Below are 14,739 nucleotides of genomic sequence, written 5' to 3' on the forward strand. Positions count from 1 at the left end.
AATCACAAATCCTAAATAAATTTTAGCTGCTTATTGGAACACTTTCTTTTTTTTGTTGCACCACACAAGCTGTGAGATTATTCAATAACTCTTAACAGAAAGACTACAAGACTCTATTCTCAGTTGTCATTAAAAGTTACCTCATTACCTAGGCCTTAATGGGAGGTTCTCTTTTATTTCATAGGGTAGCTGGATATTGTCAATTAAATATTTACTCCAACAGAATAGTGCTAACATTAACATGAATTAAGGTATCTATATGTGAACAATACATTTTAAGATATTGATACACTGAGAGCAAGAGCCTGATAGGCAGATACAGTACTACACTGAAATAAGTATGACAACACTTTCTTTAATTCTTTTTTTTCTTTTCTTTTTTTTTTTTAAATTCCCTTAAACTATATTGATCTTCACTGACATTGTTCAGGGGTATCGGTATAACATGCTTGAAGAATACATGGGATCCATGACAAACTATTGCATTCACGCAAGTGAGTTTTCATACCTAAAAGCAGAACATCTAGCACCTTTTCACTATGGCTTTTGATAAACTACAGTAGTTTCAGAGCATGTCATTTTTCAGTCGTTAGGGCAATAACAGTAACACAATGTATGTAAGAATTTCTGGATTCAAGACCAGTGTGTGTGTTGTTTTTTTTTTCTTTACTTTTTTTTTTCTTTTCTCTATAAAATGAAGTTAGCGCAATAAAATCTTGTAGTCATTCAGTTCTATTACAAATGTGTGCAGTACAATGCATGGCAGTTATCAGCTGAGCGTTAAGATCCAAACCCCCAGAACCCAAAGCCAACTAGAGCTAAAAATCAGTTGGGATCTGGTCGACAAGCATGCATATTGTGCACCGTTAAATAGGTCCCCGTCAGATTTTTGAGATATCCTCCACTTAACACACTTGTTTTGTTGTTATTTTTGTTTATTTTTTTCTCTTAAAGTCATGCAAAACACCTCTGAAGTAGATTTGGGAGTGAATTAGGTAGGATACTGTGCGTCTGGCACGTTTAGAAAGAAGGGATCACAACCGCTATGTCTGAACATGTGGTCTGGATACAAGAACAAAAGTCAAACAGGTTTGTAGAATACACTTGTAATGAGTTGCAGTGTACATTGCCTCTTTTCAGTGAATAATAACATATTAACTGATCTTTTTTTTTTCTTTTCCTTGCATGCCTGTCTTTAAATGATGTAATATCTACTATTTCAGACAAAACATATTATAATTGATTACATTAAATTATTTATGGTCTAAGGAAAACGACCAAACTAAATTCAGATATACCCTTTTACATGGCATCCTTCCATTCAAAATGGACTGTTATCCTTTATTTTCATATACTGAGAGGCCCTGAGTGATTTTTTTTTTTTTTTTTTTTTTAAACTTACAATATATGCCAGCGAATAGATATGTACACATAGGTTAATTCTCAAAGCTGTGGGTTTAACTCATTAAATGGCTTCTTTTTTTCTCTTGAAGGTGGCACACGTCAAAGACTCACATTCACTTAAGAATCTAAAGAAAAAGGCAAGATCTCCTCACGTATAAAAGCGAAGATTACAACTGCCTGTTAGTGCTTACTGGGGCAGTTAAGAGTTAATCTAAAGCCAAAGAAATAAAAACAAACATCTCTTTTACCCCCCACCCAAAATATATCCTGGTTTTTTTTGTTTTGTTGTTTTTTTGTGTGTGAGTGTGTGTGTGTGTTTACACAAGCAGGGTAACTAGAAGTCTGACAGTGTTTCTACTCTACCGAACACTCCAGCTCTGTCATGTAAAGCCTGTTCTTGACACCGTGGAGAAACAGACAGCTGGCGTGACGTGGAGTGTCACCAGTGACTTCTACGAGTGTTTTCAACATTCTTCTGTCTTCAAACATTTATCTAAAAGCATTCACACTGAAGCTATACATACAGATTCTCTTTTACAACACCATTACCATGGCCTAAGACAATGACCTGACCGAGTAACCAGATTATAACACATACCGTACGCAAACATTGTTAGTGCTCCAACCGTTTCCTTCAATGTGTTTCCTCTAGAAGATAAAACCAATAAATAAACCTTAGAAAAAGAAAGGAAAAAAGAAAGCAAAACAACGGCATACTTTTAAAACAGGTGGAAATGACAAAGTATTTTTAGGATTAGTAATAGGTTTGTGCTTGTCAAGGTCATTAAAAAGGCAGATCTGAAATCTTCAACAGTAGGCTATATCTGTATATTGGATTTGGCTCATAAACAAAGAAATAAAAAGCCCAGTCTTCCTAAAAGAGGAAGAAAAATGTTCATTTCAAACTCACCACTCACTGCACATATTGCTTTCTGCACAGGCCTCCAAAGCTCTATGGCATCAGCATAGCCTTCGGATGAGGACCCCCCCATACTCAAAACACAGTCAGGGTGGAACCACATGCTTAGCCTCCCCTCGTGGCGCTCTCTGAATAAGCAAGCAGTTCTTTTAGTATGCTTCTTTTTTTTTTTCTTTTAAATTTGATCATTTTGGTGGCAATGCTTGATTTAAATATTGCTAGTCTGAATCAAGAGTTCATGCAAATCCTAGCATGCTGCCCTGTATCCAGTGGTTACACAATGCATTGGCTCTGTGAACAGGACAAACATACACACAATATGCACACGCACACACTTGCCGGAGGAACAATGCTGACGTGGAGGGTGGATGTAGCACTTGTGCAGTTATGCCAGATGACCTCAAAAAAAGACGCAGTCCATTAATCCATGACTGCTTTTTGTACAGATCTGTGTTGCGGGGTCGATTATCCGGGGCGGGCGCCTCACAGTTGGGTGTCCCACCGTTTGCAGTCCATAGCCTCAGGCTTTAACAGAATCTGCGTTTCACCACAGCAAGTCACACTTTCACAATAGCATTGGCAAAGTCTAAAACAAGGGGTAAAAGTGTTAAAAATGAAAGATACCTTATTGCAGAACATACATTATTAACAAGTCACTTTGCCCAACACCTACACAAACATGCATCTATGATGGTTAGGTGTCGCCTCCAAGCACAGATACCCATGTCGAAGTACTCCTATTATTTTTCTGCTAATTGCACAAGGTGTCCAGCCTATCATCCTCCAGGCTCCCGACCCATCTCTTCCTATGCAGGACTCCCACATTTCATGAACACCGCAACCAAATCCACTAGATCAAGAAGAAAAAAAATTAAAAAATGAAACCCTGTAAACAAAAGCAGCAAATAATGCATTGTAGGGAGAAAATCTTTGGAATCTGCAACGAGGGGGCAGAGAAAGAACTGGCTGGCGATCCCAGAACTCTGGCTATAGGCTGCAGTAGGCAGTGGGTTTCATGAGACTCGGACAATGAAGCACAGCAGAGGTACAACAGGCTCCAGAGACAATCCTGGATTGCTTATTATTCAAAGGAGGGGCGGGAGTAGTGGGTTCGTAAGCTATATTTACTGGAGGACACAGGTTAGGTGGCAGGGGTCCCCAGCTTTGGGACAAGACTCTGGTTGTGTGCAGCGTTGCAGTTCAGCACTCAGAGACAGTTCTCACTCCACCTCCCGGTGGACGTCCGAGGCGTCGGCTCGGCAGATGGGACAAGTGCGATTGGTCTGAAAAGTCACGCGAGAAGAAAAAACAACAACACTTAGGATAAAAGCAGGAAACACGAAAACAAAAGTTAAACAAGAGTCTGATTGCAGTCTCCACTCACCTTCAACCATTTATCCACACACTTTGCGTGGAATTCGTGGTTACAAGGTAATACCCGAAGTAGCTGCCTACACTCAAAGTCACTAAAGCACACAACACACCTGAGGAGAGAAGAACAAATGACAAGGATGTTTATAAACTGCACCGTCATGTGATTTATACAGATTAGTAAAGAAAAGAATCCTATGACCTTGCATAAGCACACTAAAACAGAGTATCTATATACTCTGTTATTTTTTTAGAAATACATTTGCACAAAGTGCCAAGAAGTGTGCTTCTTAAATGTCCTCATGGGTTTAATGACATTATATTTGGTCCAATGGAGCAATTAAAAACGATTTTCTGTACAGAAACATGCGAGGACCGTATGCGAGCACTGTGTGAAAGGTGAAAAGCAGGCTTACAGCGTTTGTTCAGATAGATGATTCTCTGAGTTGAATCTGTAGGATGGAAGTTGCTCTATATCTGCTTTTGTGAGTCCGCGTGGTTTCGCTTCACCCAACCTTTCTGCCAGATTCAGTAATGCCTGTAGAGAGACAGAGACGTGGAAATGTTCATGTCTGGGCAGCAGATTTACTAAACTGTCAAACTCAAGCTGTGCTTCTTTAAAAAGAAAGAAAAAAAGAAACAGCACCAAGACTTTGGAAACTGTTCATTATGTATGTGGCCAAATGTACTAACTTCATAGTTCTCCATCTCCACATCATCAACATCCAGGTCTAGACTGATGGCTGGACCCACTGCCGTAGGAGGCACAGGAAGCATTGACCTGAGCAGAAGACGAGAGAGAGAGAGAGAGAGAGAGAGAGAGAGAGAGAGAGAGAGAGAGAGGGAAAGAGAGACATCGATCTGATGAGCAAACATCTCCTCCATCGCAGAAACTTTACTGTGCAACATGAGACACATGCTAACAAACACCAGCGCTTCATTTTTGGGAAATAAAGATGACTTGAACTGGGCTGGATGGTTCTGGCACTACAACGCTCACATAGAAAATCATTTATATAGTGATATGTCATGCATGGGGTACTTATAAATGCAGGTACTCACAGGAAGTAAGGGAGGAAGCCTGGGTAATAAGATGGAGGGGGAGGAGGAGGGGGGAGAGGCTGCTGCAACCGATATCTCTGTCCACTCACTCGCCGGGGCAGCATGTGGGGATATGGCTGCAAAGAAAGAAAAACCAGGGAAAACTTGGGTCATTCAAGTGATCGAGCCTTTCCAACTCTTTTATTTTACAATGAAATCAGGCTAAAAAATACGAATGCTCCTTCCAAAGGGCCACAGTTAGAGGTTATATAATGAGTACGTTTTGAATGAATGAATAATACTGTTAAACATTCTAAGGTTATAACATTTTTGATTGGTAAATTTTCTGCTGGAAACTAGCCAATACTCCACTCATGCAGTACCGGAGATACAGTAATCACCAGTTTCCAACTTTCCGTGTCAATGGTGTTAACTTCAGAGACACATTATGCCAGGAATATTCCTTTTTATCTGCTTAACAGAAGCAGAAAACTGAAATGGTCCCATTAAAGACTTACTCACGCTATAATTGTGTGTGCCTGCGTATAAAATAGCCAAGGTGCAAATATCACTATCCCAGGACCCTGTTTATTTTTAATCTTTATATTTTTCTTCTGCGTAATTACTCCCATGCTGTTGGGAGCACGTATGCAAGAGGCACATCAAAATGGGTGGAAAATTCCGGAAAAGTGTGCTGTGACTTTTGTCAATGATTCAGCAAAACCTTTCTAACAACAATCGCAAAAGAACCTGTGAAAAGTTTCCTACTCAATGTGGACAGGATTTTAATGAAAAACACACACAATAAGTCGTCCTTTTTTAACACCACGATGCTTTGCCATACCTTCACTTCCAGACTTACTTTAACTTAAGACATTTCTGCATCTGCCCACATTTGAAACAGCTTTTTCCTCTTTTTTGAGAATTTCAAACTGTGAGCATTTAAGTTCTCTAGCATTTTTGGAGTTTAAAATGGGTGTGTACTGCATGAGCTGGCGTGGAGAGGGGATTAACTAGAGTGGGAGAGAGTGTCGGCTATTTGAACTTGCTTCGTAGTGGCAGTATTCGGGGGATACTAGTCGGTCATTAGGCACACGAAATTTCATCGGAAAAACATTGTGCAATGTTGCAACTAAAATAATTAATCGTATAGATGCTTGAGCTGGAAGTCTTGATACAATGAACATTTTAGTTGAATTGTACTCAACATCACTGTCTGGTGTTTGAAGCCGGTAGTGCTAGTAAAAGGTCTGAGTGCACCGACACGGTCCTCAGGAAATAAGCGATGTAAAAGAGAGAGGCTCTCTTACCACTCCAAAGGGAAGCTCCTGATGCAGAGGCTCTTGAGGAAGATATTGTAGGGGCAGAGAAGGAGGCAGCGCTGGTGGGTGATGAGAGGGAGGGTAGGAGAAGGTACCTAATGGGTGCTGGTCCCCTCTTAGGTCAACTTCATTCTCTACCCTCTGTAGAGGCTGACAGGACAGAGAGGCAGGTATTGGTCAGACCGAGTATGCAGTGTACAAACTGGTCAAATAGTTACCACATACATATATATATCCAGTGTTTACATCTTAAAATATGCTCTGGCAGTGAACTACTCACCATGCGTGGGTGCTGAGGCTGTAAAGGGACAAACTGGCTCAAAGGAGTAAGGTGCGGCGGCTGGTGGGGGGGCACGGATGGGGTCGGGTGCAATACAAAATGTTCACTGGAGATCAGGGGTGGAAAGGTTTGATAAGACACCGGTATATGCTGCATGGTACATGCCTGTATGAGCTGCGGAGAGAAAACAACAACAGAAAAGAAAACAGACAGTTTAAGCTCAAGTGGAATTTAAAACAACCCAATGAAGAAAGTCAGCATCTGAACCATAAGGTACAATAAGGCAGAGACAATGAAAGCATGTTTTAAGCATGTAGTGAACAAAAGCAATGCCTTGAATAGCTCCACACCACAGACAATACAGGCACAACACCAGTTTGATTCGTCATAAAGGCCCATTTATGCGCAAAGCTCAACTTAACAGAGCCTTTCAACGATCTCTGGATCTCTTCAAGGAAAAATTGCCTGAATCTGCACACACATACAAGCATATTTACACCATTATTTCTCCCGGGCATCTTGTTAGGTTTTAAAGGTTCACGTGTTGAGCATAAATAGGCCTTTACAGCAAAACCAACTATTATTTAAAAATGAGCATTTCCTCAGCAAAAGAACAAACAAAAAAAAGACAGTGTTAGCTGTATTGTCTAAGTGTGTGTAATTACTGAGCTAAGATAAAGATTAAGTTACAAATCCAAGTAGCTTGGCTGTTAGAAATGAACAGTGACAAATTGCATGGCTGGTATGGTGTGCTACATGGATGCCACTGACATTTGGGCTCTTCCTTTTCAAACTCACAGGAGGAGGAAGGCAGCAGAGCAGAGAGAGCTGTCCGCTGAACATTACCGAGCATGCTGGGAGCTGCTGAGTGTTGCACCCTGGAAGGGGCTGCCCGGTGTGGATGGGAAATCCATGGGTCGTCACCGTCGTAACAGTATATGATATTGGAACTGATCCCTGGTGCATCTTTGAGGAAAAGACATGGGAGAAGGGGAGATAGGGTGATTCCACAGTATTCATAGTTAGGACACACTTCTACACAAGACCCTGCACTGCTTTACATTTAGTCATGCGTCATCAATCACATTAACCCTTCAACCGTAAGGTGTTCTCCTACCTGTTCATGTAGATCCACCATGATGGGGCTCTGCTGGGGCAGATGTGCAGCAGGGTGAAGCATGCGTGGTGGTGTGCTGGTGTGGCTGTACTGTCTGGACTCATCTAAAGGAACCTGTTGGTGATGTTGGGAGAAAAGCAGATGATGGAAGTTCTCATCCTGGACCGGGGAAGTGTGGAACACAGGTCTGTCTCGTTGCCCCCACTGCCGCCTCACCGGTGGGCTGTAAAACAATCACCACAGGCTGAAGCGCGACTCAGAATGAACAGACTGGAACTGGCTTTCATACTAAGACCTTAATTGCACCCCAAATCCATCACGCTGTATTAACAAATTACAAATGATAAATAAATGTTAAGAAATTTGACATCACTGTACATATGACTCACCCTAAAAGTTACACAGTAGAACTCAAAACCTATTGAAAGGACAGGGCACACACTTTACCTTCTCCTGAGATGCACTGGGGCGTTGCAGGGCTCTCCAAGGAAGCTCCTCGGGTTTAAGGGGGCTGTTGGTGGCAGCCTATTTACTGCTATTTCCCATGGTCGCATTGGTGACGTCGTGCAGACGAGTCAGGCCCCGGTAAATGAAACCGTACAGTGGAGGCACTTGTATATGGCCTCTGATTGTCTTTACCCTGCAGATAAAACACAAATTACCATATTATCAATCCATTTTATGACAAAAACATAAAGTGAAATGATGCAGATAATAACTAGAAACATTCCATCAATTTGAATGCCATGAACTTTATCAGAGTTGATGTCTGGATGAAATCTAATACACCACCCACTGATTAGATTGTAAAAAGAGAATGTATTACAAATTTAGAAAATCATTTCGCAACAACTTCATTTATTTAAATTATGGAGCTTTACAATTAACCGTGCTAGAAATTATTTAGAATTGAGGATTGATAAATGACACAAAACAAGTGAATGGCTAAAACTTTTTTGTTGTACACATGTGCTCCTAAACCTGTTTTGTTTGTTTCACTGATCTCAGTAGTTTGTTTTCATGAAAAAAAGCCTTGATTATGGTTTATGGTGACGAGTAACAATTTGCCAGTAAAAAACAGTTTGCACATATAATTTCAAAACAATAACAATGTTTTTTCTTAATGGTGACTCACATTCCATAATAAAAGCATATAAACCTTAGTTTATATAGAAAGCAGTTGTTATAGGCGACATTTAGAGTTTAACCACAGTAGTAACACAGTATTATAAGACCCTGTGGCAGGGTAATTAAAACGCTATACATCGGAGGACGTGATAAATAGGGGTCGCTGTAGCCTGGCCGAACAAAAACATGGAAAGCCATGTGCTCCAAAGACAAAGCAACAACAAAAGACGTGGTAGGAGAGCGGAACCTCTCACTGCCGTAAACTCTCCGAGGCTACAGTTTTTAAACACACCACCCCACACGAGTGGCCAGCAAAACACTGCAACAATTCTTCCACGATATGAGGAAACGGTGAGCTCGAGGCAGCCTCCTTTAAAACCCGATGTCCCCTGCTGAAGGAGAGCAGCTAACTTTAGCCAGGCTAGGCTAACGCTTTGTCCGGCGGGGAGCTGCTGCTGCTGCTCGCCAGCGTGCGGCTACACGGTAAAGAAAGACGCAGTTAACGCGGCACACGGAGCGAGAAACAGTGTTAGTATGGTCGGGTTTAGCGAGGAGTCGGGCTGCAACAAAACCCGCGTCTTACTTTCTTAGCTAGTTTGCTTCCTCGATGAGAAAGGGGAGTGTGTGTGGAGGGAGGTGGCAGGTGTTTCAGCCTCCCGAAATGTCGCTTCCCATCAAGTTCCCCGTGCACGTAACCGACTCGAACCGTCCGCCAGCGTCCGACACGAGGCGCTCTTCACGGGTAACCCTCCGCACTGCAGCCTCTCCACAGTTTTGGACAACGTCCCCTCCCGATGGACTTGGCGGTAGCTGTTTGCTAACGTTAGCCAGCTAACACACGTTCTCAGCCGCAGCATAGGGTGCCCGGTGGTCCGCCATAAACCCGTCAGAAACCGTCACCTCGGGTACCGGCAGCGGGTAACGGAGCTACGGATCCGGTTCAAGGCGCGCTGAGAGGCGACGTTTAGCTCCGGAGCGACAGAAAACAGTCCTTGGCGCGTGTGTGTTCCTTGAAATGCATTGTTATGACGAAGGCACGCCCCCTCGCGCCGAACAGCCAATCAGCGCGCAGCAAATACAGACACTAGACGTCCAGACTTCCCTGGCTACCATGTATCAAAACAAGTAACTGTACCAACACAAAATGTATCAAAACAAGCAACTGTACCTACACAAAATGTATCAAAACAAGCAACTGTACCTACACAAAATGTATCAAAACAAACAACTCTGGCTCTAATGTAGTTATAAGTGAAGTCTATTTATCAAAACAAGCAGCTCTGGCAACAATGTATCGAAACAAGCAGTTCCTGTTATTACATGGAGCTTATAAACAAGTCCGCCCCCACCACCACCACCACCACATGGGCCTTGCAAAGCAGAAAAGTACATCTCCACCGTGGCATCAACTCGTGATTGATATTTAAGTGAATACTCCACTGAGTTGACATTCATCGATCAGTATCCATTATTAGGATAACAAGAGAATTAATCTTTCATAAGAGGCCAACATCACTTCATGCACACTGAACCATTCTGCTGTTTAATCTCTTTAACATCCTCTGGAAGTAAAAAGTGGTGGGAAACGGTTCCCTTAAACAGGAACACAAACTCTTGAAAGAAGACATGGACCCACTAAACTAAACACTAAACTTGTCAAGCCAGACACAGACCCAAATGTGACCCAAACTCTTCAAGCGAGGCCTGAAAACTTAACATATGACTCAGACTTTTTAAACCAAACCTGGACTCTTTAAAACATACGCAGTCATTGTAAAAATAAAGAAAGAAAGAAATCAATAAATAAACACAACACGTAGACCCAAGATTTGGGTTTATTAATCAAGACATTGACATTTAAAGTAGACATTTCACAGTTTAAACTACACCTGGATTAAAAAAAAAAATGAGTCTCAGGATCTTTCTAAAGTGCAACACTTTAAATTACACTTTTTTTTTTTTTAACCTTACCAGGAACCTGTTTTATATTGTCTCGTCTTGCATTACTTCTGATATGTGGGTTCTTACCCCAATTTCTGCTTGCTGTTCCAAGAACGGGCCACAGACACATAGATGGAAGCTACCTTTTCATGCAACCTTTTCATAACGTCTCAGTAATAATCCAGTAAGAGTATGCTGTATAAAAGTATACATGCTAGTACTGTTTTGGATATGTTTGTTGATTGGGTTTATAAAATTGCTTTAGCTTATAACATGTATGGAAAATAACTACATTTCCTCAAGACTCAGTGATCACCCATCTCCAGCATCACATAAAAAGCACATTTCCCAGCGTGTGTAGAGATTTGCACCAAGCGTGCACACTATAATTTGAAAAGAATAACTTACAAAAGTGATGCGAACTTCTCGCACCAACTCCCTGAGGTCGGAAAGCCATTTGTTGCAAATAGTCTGTTTTGATTCTCATTGGAGGCCACTGTGTCCTACTGTAGACTCTGGTTATATAATATTGCATGATCAAACCAGGAGCACTGCTATCCGCTCTTATGCCACATTTGTATTTCCTGCTTTAGTCTTGCACGCCGTTGAACGCAACCAGAAAACAAATACTATGTGACAGTGCACTCGCAGATGATCAAGCTTTGTTTTGTGTCAAAAAGCGTGTCCATCGGGCCCAGCGTATCCAGGAAGCGTTAATAAATAATTCCGTGTGTTTTGGAAGCTTCGCTGCAAGTATCCGTGCAGAGCAGATCTCTTTGCATGCGTCCCCATGCGTGCAGCGGCTGAACAGCTGACTAAGGAGAGGATCAGCTGTTTGCAAACATACGCTAAATGTAAACATTACAACGTCGCACTCGGTGGCAGCGAAACAAGGAGGGGCTGGAGGTTGAGCAGGATGACAGCCACAACAAGCCGTCTGAGCAGCTCTGATTAAAACGCACCGCACGTCCTCAACAATTCACCCCGGACAGAGCAACGGCGAGAGGAGGAGAGTAGTTACCTGATTGTTAACGTGCAACCATCTGATCGCTGATATTTCCCTCGTAATGTTCACATCTCGTCAGGCTAAGTGCGGCATCCTACGGTCAGCTGTTCCCGTGTGGAACGTTCCGTGGATTTCACCACTGCTGCAAAAAAAAAAAGGTGCTAAACATTCGAGTCTCACATTGTCAGCGCATCCGGTTCGAATGTTGTGCCGGTGTATGGCTTCGTAACACCCGAGATTAATACAGTTCACGTCGCCTTTTCGGTTTTGGTCGTGGCGATCGAGCCCCGGAGTTGTTTTGACTGTCTGCAGCTCCCTGTTACACCCCCATTTCTGCAGGCAGAGAGCGCACGGCGAGCGGCCATCTTTACCGTAATGGACAGACCAAAGCGTGTCTGTCTGCCTCCAAAATTCAAGGTCCGCTTATACCAGGGTTCTGCAACTTTTATGACCAGAAATGCCGTTTTCACGATTTTCTACTAAAAAACAGTAATTTGGAGGCGCAAAACATGGTGATTATCAGAAAAAACATTTAATAAAATGCTGTAAATACAAAAAATAAGGTTTCATTAATGAAGTGTCACAGGTACAATTCAGATACGTTTTATTACATTTTTTAGCTGTCATGGCTTCTTTTTTTTTATATATATATATTTTTTTCCAAGGCTGTTCCCGATTTAGCTATTTTATACATCTTGGCTGTTTTAAACTCTTTAGCTATTTAGCTGTTTATAGCCACATTATGTTTCCCAGAGGTTACATAAGTTTTAGCTGTACTATTAGCAAATTTTCTCTTTTCTGCCTTATTGTCTTTTTCTTTTTCTTTGAGTTCTTGTCTTTCTTTTAAAAAAAATCTTTTTTCATCTTTTTCCATTTTGTCTTCTTTTCCCCTGTTCTTTCTTTCCCTCTGATTTTTTCCTTTTTTTCTATTTTCCTCTAAACTTGACTGACTTAACCATATTTTGCCTGAGATTAGACGATTTTTAAAAAAAAATCAGTGTGCAAATAAAATAAAAATGAAAATAAAAGTTTATTTACAATACCTTTTTTTGAAAGCTCCAGGGAGCCAGTACACAGGAGCTGCCTGTACTGTTGCTGAAATTCTTTTTTTATGTTGAATATACTTTGATTATAGCAAATTTACACCAACTGCAGTGGTTTACAAAATTAGCAGCCCCTGGGGGGCGCCAGAAAGCTTCATGGGGCCCCGTGACAAAACCTATGATACTCACCCTAACAGTGGAAAGAGGAAGTAACAAAGATGCCCGACCCAAAATGTCATAAAAAGTGCAAGAGACCAGCTTTTACAATGTTGTTTTGCTATTCACTGAACTCAATAACTGAAGAAAAGCTTGGAGAACATATCAGTTTAATTAAATTACTCCACATTATCATGTTGCTCAGCCTATGAAAAGCTGTTTTTGAGGTTTTAAAATAATAAACTATAAAGAAATAATAGAATTTTGACCATTTGGTAATTATTATTTAGCTAAAAGTATCTGAGAAAAAGATTGAAAACTCCAAAAATAAAAAATAAATCCACAGGACATCATTGGCAGTGTCATCACTGTTCCAGTTGTGTTGTATTTCAACACAATTTTCCATCGTTCACACATGGGTGTAAATCACCACGTTATCTGTGTTTCGTGTGTGTAAATGACTGATTGACCTTGATTCATTCCATCATTCAACAATACATATTTTGCAATTGACGTTTGCGTTTACTGGAATTGCTTGGCAACATTTTTATTATCCTTCCACCCTTTCCAAATGCAAACTGCTGGTTCAGGAGGGCAGCGTTGTGTTCAGTAATATGAGTCATAAACCAAAGTCTGATAGGATAACAGCATAGGAGCAAACTTCCTTCGCATCAATACCTGTGATATTATGATTTTATGTTCATCTGGCACTGAGAAATTCCCTGTTTTCATTTCCTGTATGTGTTCAGTTGGTTCAGAAAAAAAAAAAATGAAGCTAATGTGAGATTGTGAAGATGACAAGCGTGTATATTATCAGGATGAAACAGGCGTTGATGCCACCATGGTGGCATTCAATTCCATTATTGGCATTGACATCTTGGATGTAAATTCAGTTACAAATAATTACTTTGCCTTATAACATCAAAATAACCCCAAGATTTTTGTTTGCGTACCTTGTCATATTTTGTAATTGTCAAAGCACACATTGCGTGGCCAACAGTTGCGCAATCCTGTGAATGATGTTTGAAAGTTAGATGTTGAACACATTCTCTGTTCCTCTAAGTCCACAAGTTTTAAACTCTGTTTTTTTTTTCCTTTTTTATTTGAACCAGAAAATAACAAAACTAAGCAAATATGAACATAATATGAGCTAATATTAGGCATGGGAATTATTCCTTTTTCTTTTTTATTTCCCACCTTTGTCTTTTGAATGTGGTACAAAAATGGATATTCTTGAGTATTTTGGTATTTCTTCAACCTCTAACCCAGCTGGTTTGTAATAGAACACAAAACAATATTATACAACTTATTGCCCCACGTAGGGAAATTGTTTTTGGATAGATCTAAGTGACAAAATAATCTAAAATGTTGTAAAACTTTGTAAAATAGCTCATCGACAGCTCCTTAAGAAGTAAAGAAGAAAGCAAAACTCATACATGCAAGTGTGTAAAAATATGTATTTATTTATTTATTTATTTTCCATTGAATATTTGTGTGTTCAGAATGGATCACCTATCAAATACAAAACTTATATATATGTCAATTATGTACATTTGAGAGTATTCAGATGTCTTTACAGGTTTAACCCCAATTTAGATATTCTCTTAACAAATATTTTCAATCTCATTAAGGAGGCGCGCCGCTGTGCTCGACTTTGTTTAGAAACTAATTTCTGATTATGAATAAAGCTGGTTTGTACAAGAGAGCACAATCTTTTGTGTGAAGCCTTCCAATTGGGGCAGCGGGCCACAAGACAAAGGGGAGGTTGATGAGGGTCCTCATTAGGGAACGGATCGGGGATTCGTGAACAAGAGATCAGACTGGTGATTGGTTCGGATGAAACACGCTTGAGAAAGACCCCATGTCACGTTAGGCTTTGTCGCCATGACAACACAATCACCCACTGTGGCAAAAAGGACAGTTCAGATGTTTCTATGGCTTGGCGATGGACTCTGGTATGGTGGCATGATGCTGTGTGTTCATGGTGGCCGGGCCGACCGGTCAATGATGG

General features: G+C 40.9%; 1 protein-coding gene across 4 annotated transcripts; it reads right to left on the reverse strand.

Moving 5' to 3' along the window:
- Nucleotides 1-1,315: 1,315 nt before the first annotated feature.
- Nucleotides 1,316-11,903, reverse strand: rnf44 (ring finger protein 44). 4 transcript variants are annotated; one of them, XM_080465976.1, is made up of 11 exons: nt 11,545-11,903; nt 7,902-8,094; nt 7,455-7,677; nt 7,184-7,303; nt 6,338-6,511; nt 6,046-6,207; nt 4,757-4,872; nt 4,388-4,475; nt 4,111-4,232; nt 3,708-3,807; nt 1,316-3,606 (listed from the first exon to the last, which is right to left on the reverse strand). In XM_080465976.1, exons 2-11 carry the CDS (start codon nt 8,006-8,008, stop codon nt 3,544-3,546), a joined length of 1,275 nt encoding a protein of 424 aa, XP_080322102.1. In that variant the 5' UTR covers nt 8,009-8,094; nt 11,545-11,903; the 3' UTR covers nt 1,316-3,543. The 4 variants fall into 4 exon arrangements, with proteins under 4 accessions (XP_080322102.1, XP_080322100.1, XP_080322103.1 ...); XM_080465974.1 differs by having other exon boundaries at nt 7,136-7,303; nt 11,545-11,870; XM_080465977.1 differs by lacking the exon at nt 11,545-11,903 and adding an exon at nt 9,166-9,633.
- Between the last annotated feature and the right edge of the window lie 2,836 nt (nt 11,904-14,739).

This window comes from Lipophrys pholis (genome assembly GCF_963383615.2).
Source record: "Lipophrys pholis genome assembly, chromosome: 6".
Classification (NCBI taxonomy): Eukaryota; Metazoa; Chordata; class Actinopteri; order Blenniiformes; family Blenniidae; genus Lipophrys; species Lipophrys pholis.

What these genes read in the sequence shown, in the direction of transcription:
- rnf44 (XM_080465974.1), bottom strand. Translation starts at nt 8,008, where the DNA reads ATGCGACCATGGGAAATAGCAGTAAATAGGCTGCCACCAACAGCCCCC. An exon ending in TCTGCTGCCTTCCTCCTCCT is followed by an intron (nt 6,512 to 7,135) that starts GTGAGTTTGAAA and finishes TTCTCTCCGCAG; the next exon opens with CTCATACAGGCATGTACCAT. An exon ending in TGGAGATGGAGAACTATGAA is followed by an intron (nt 4,233 to 4,387) that starts GTTAGTACATTT and finishes GTCTCTCTACAG; the next exon opens with GCATTACTGAATCTGGCAGA.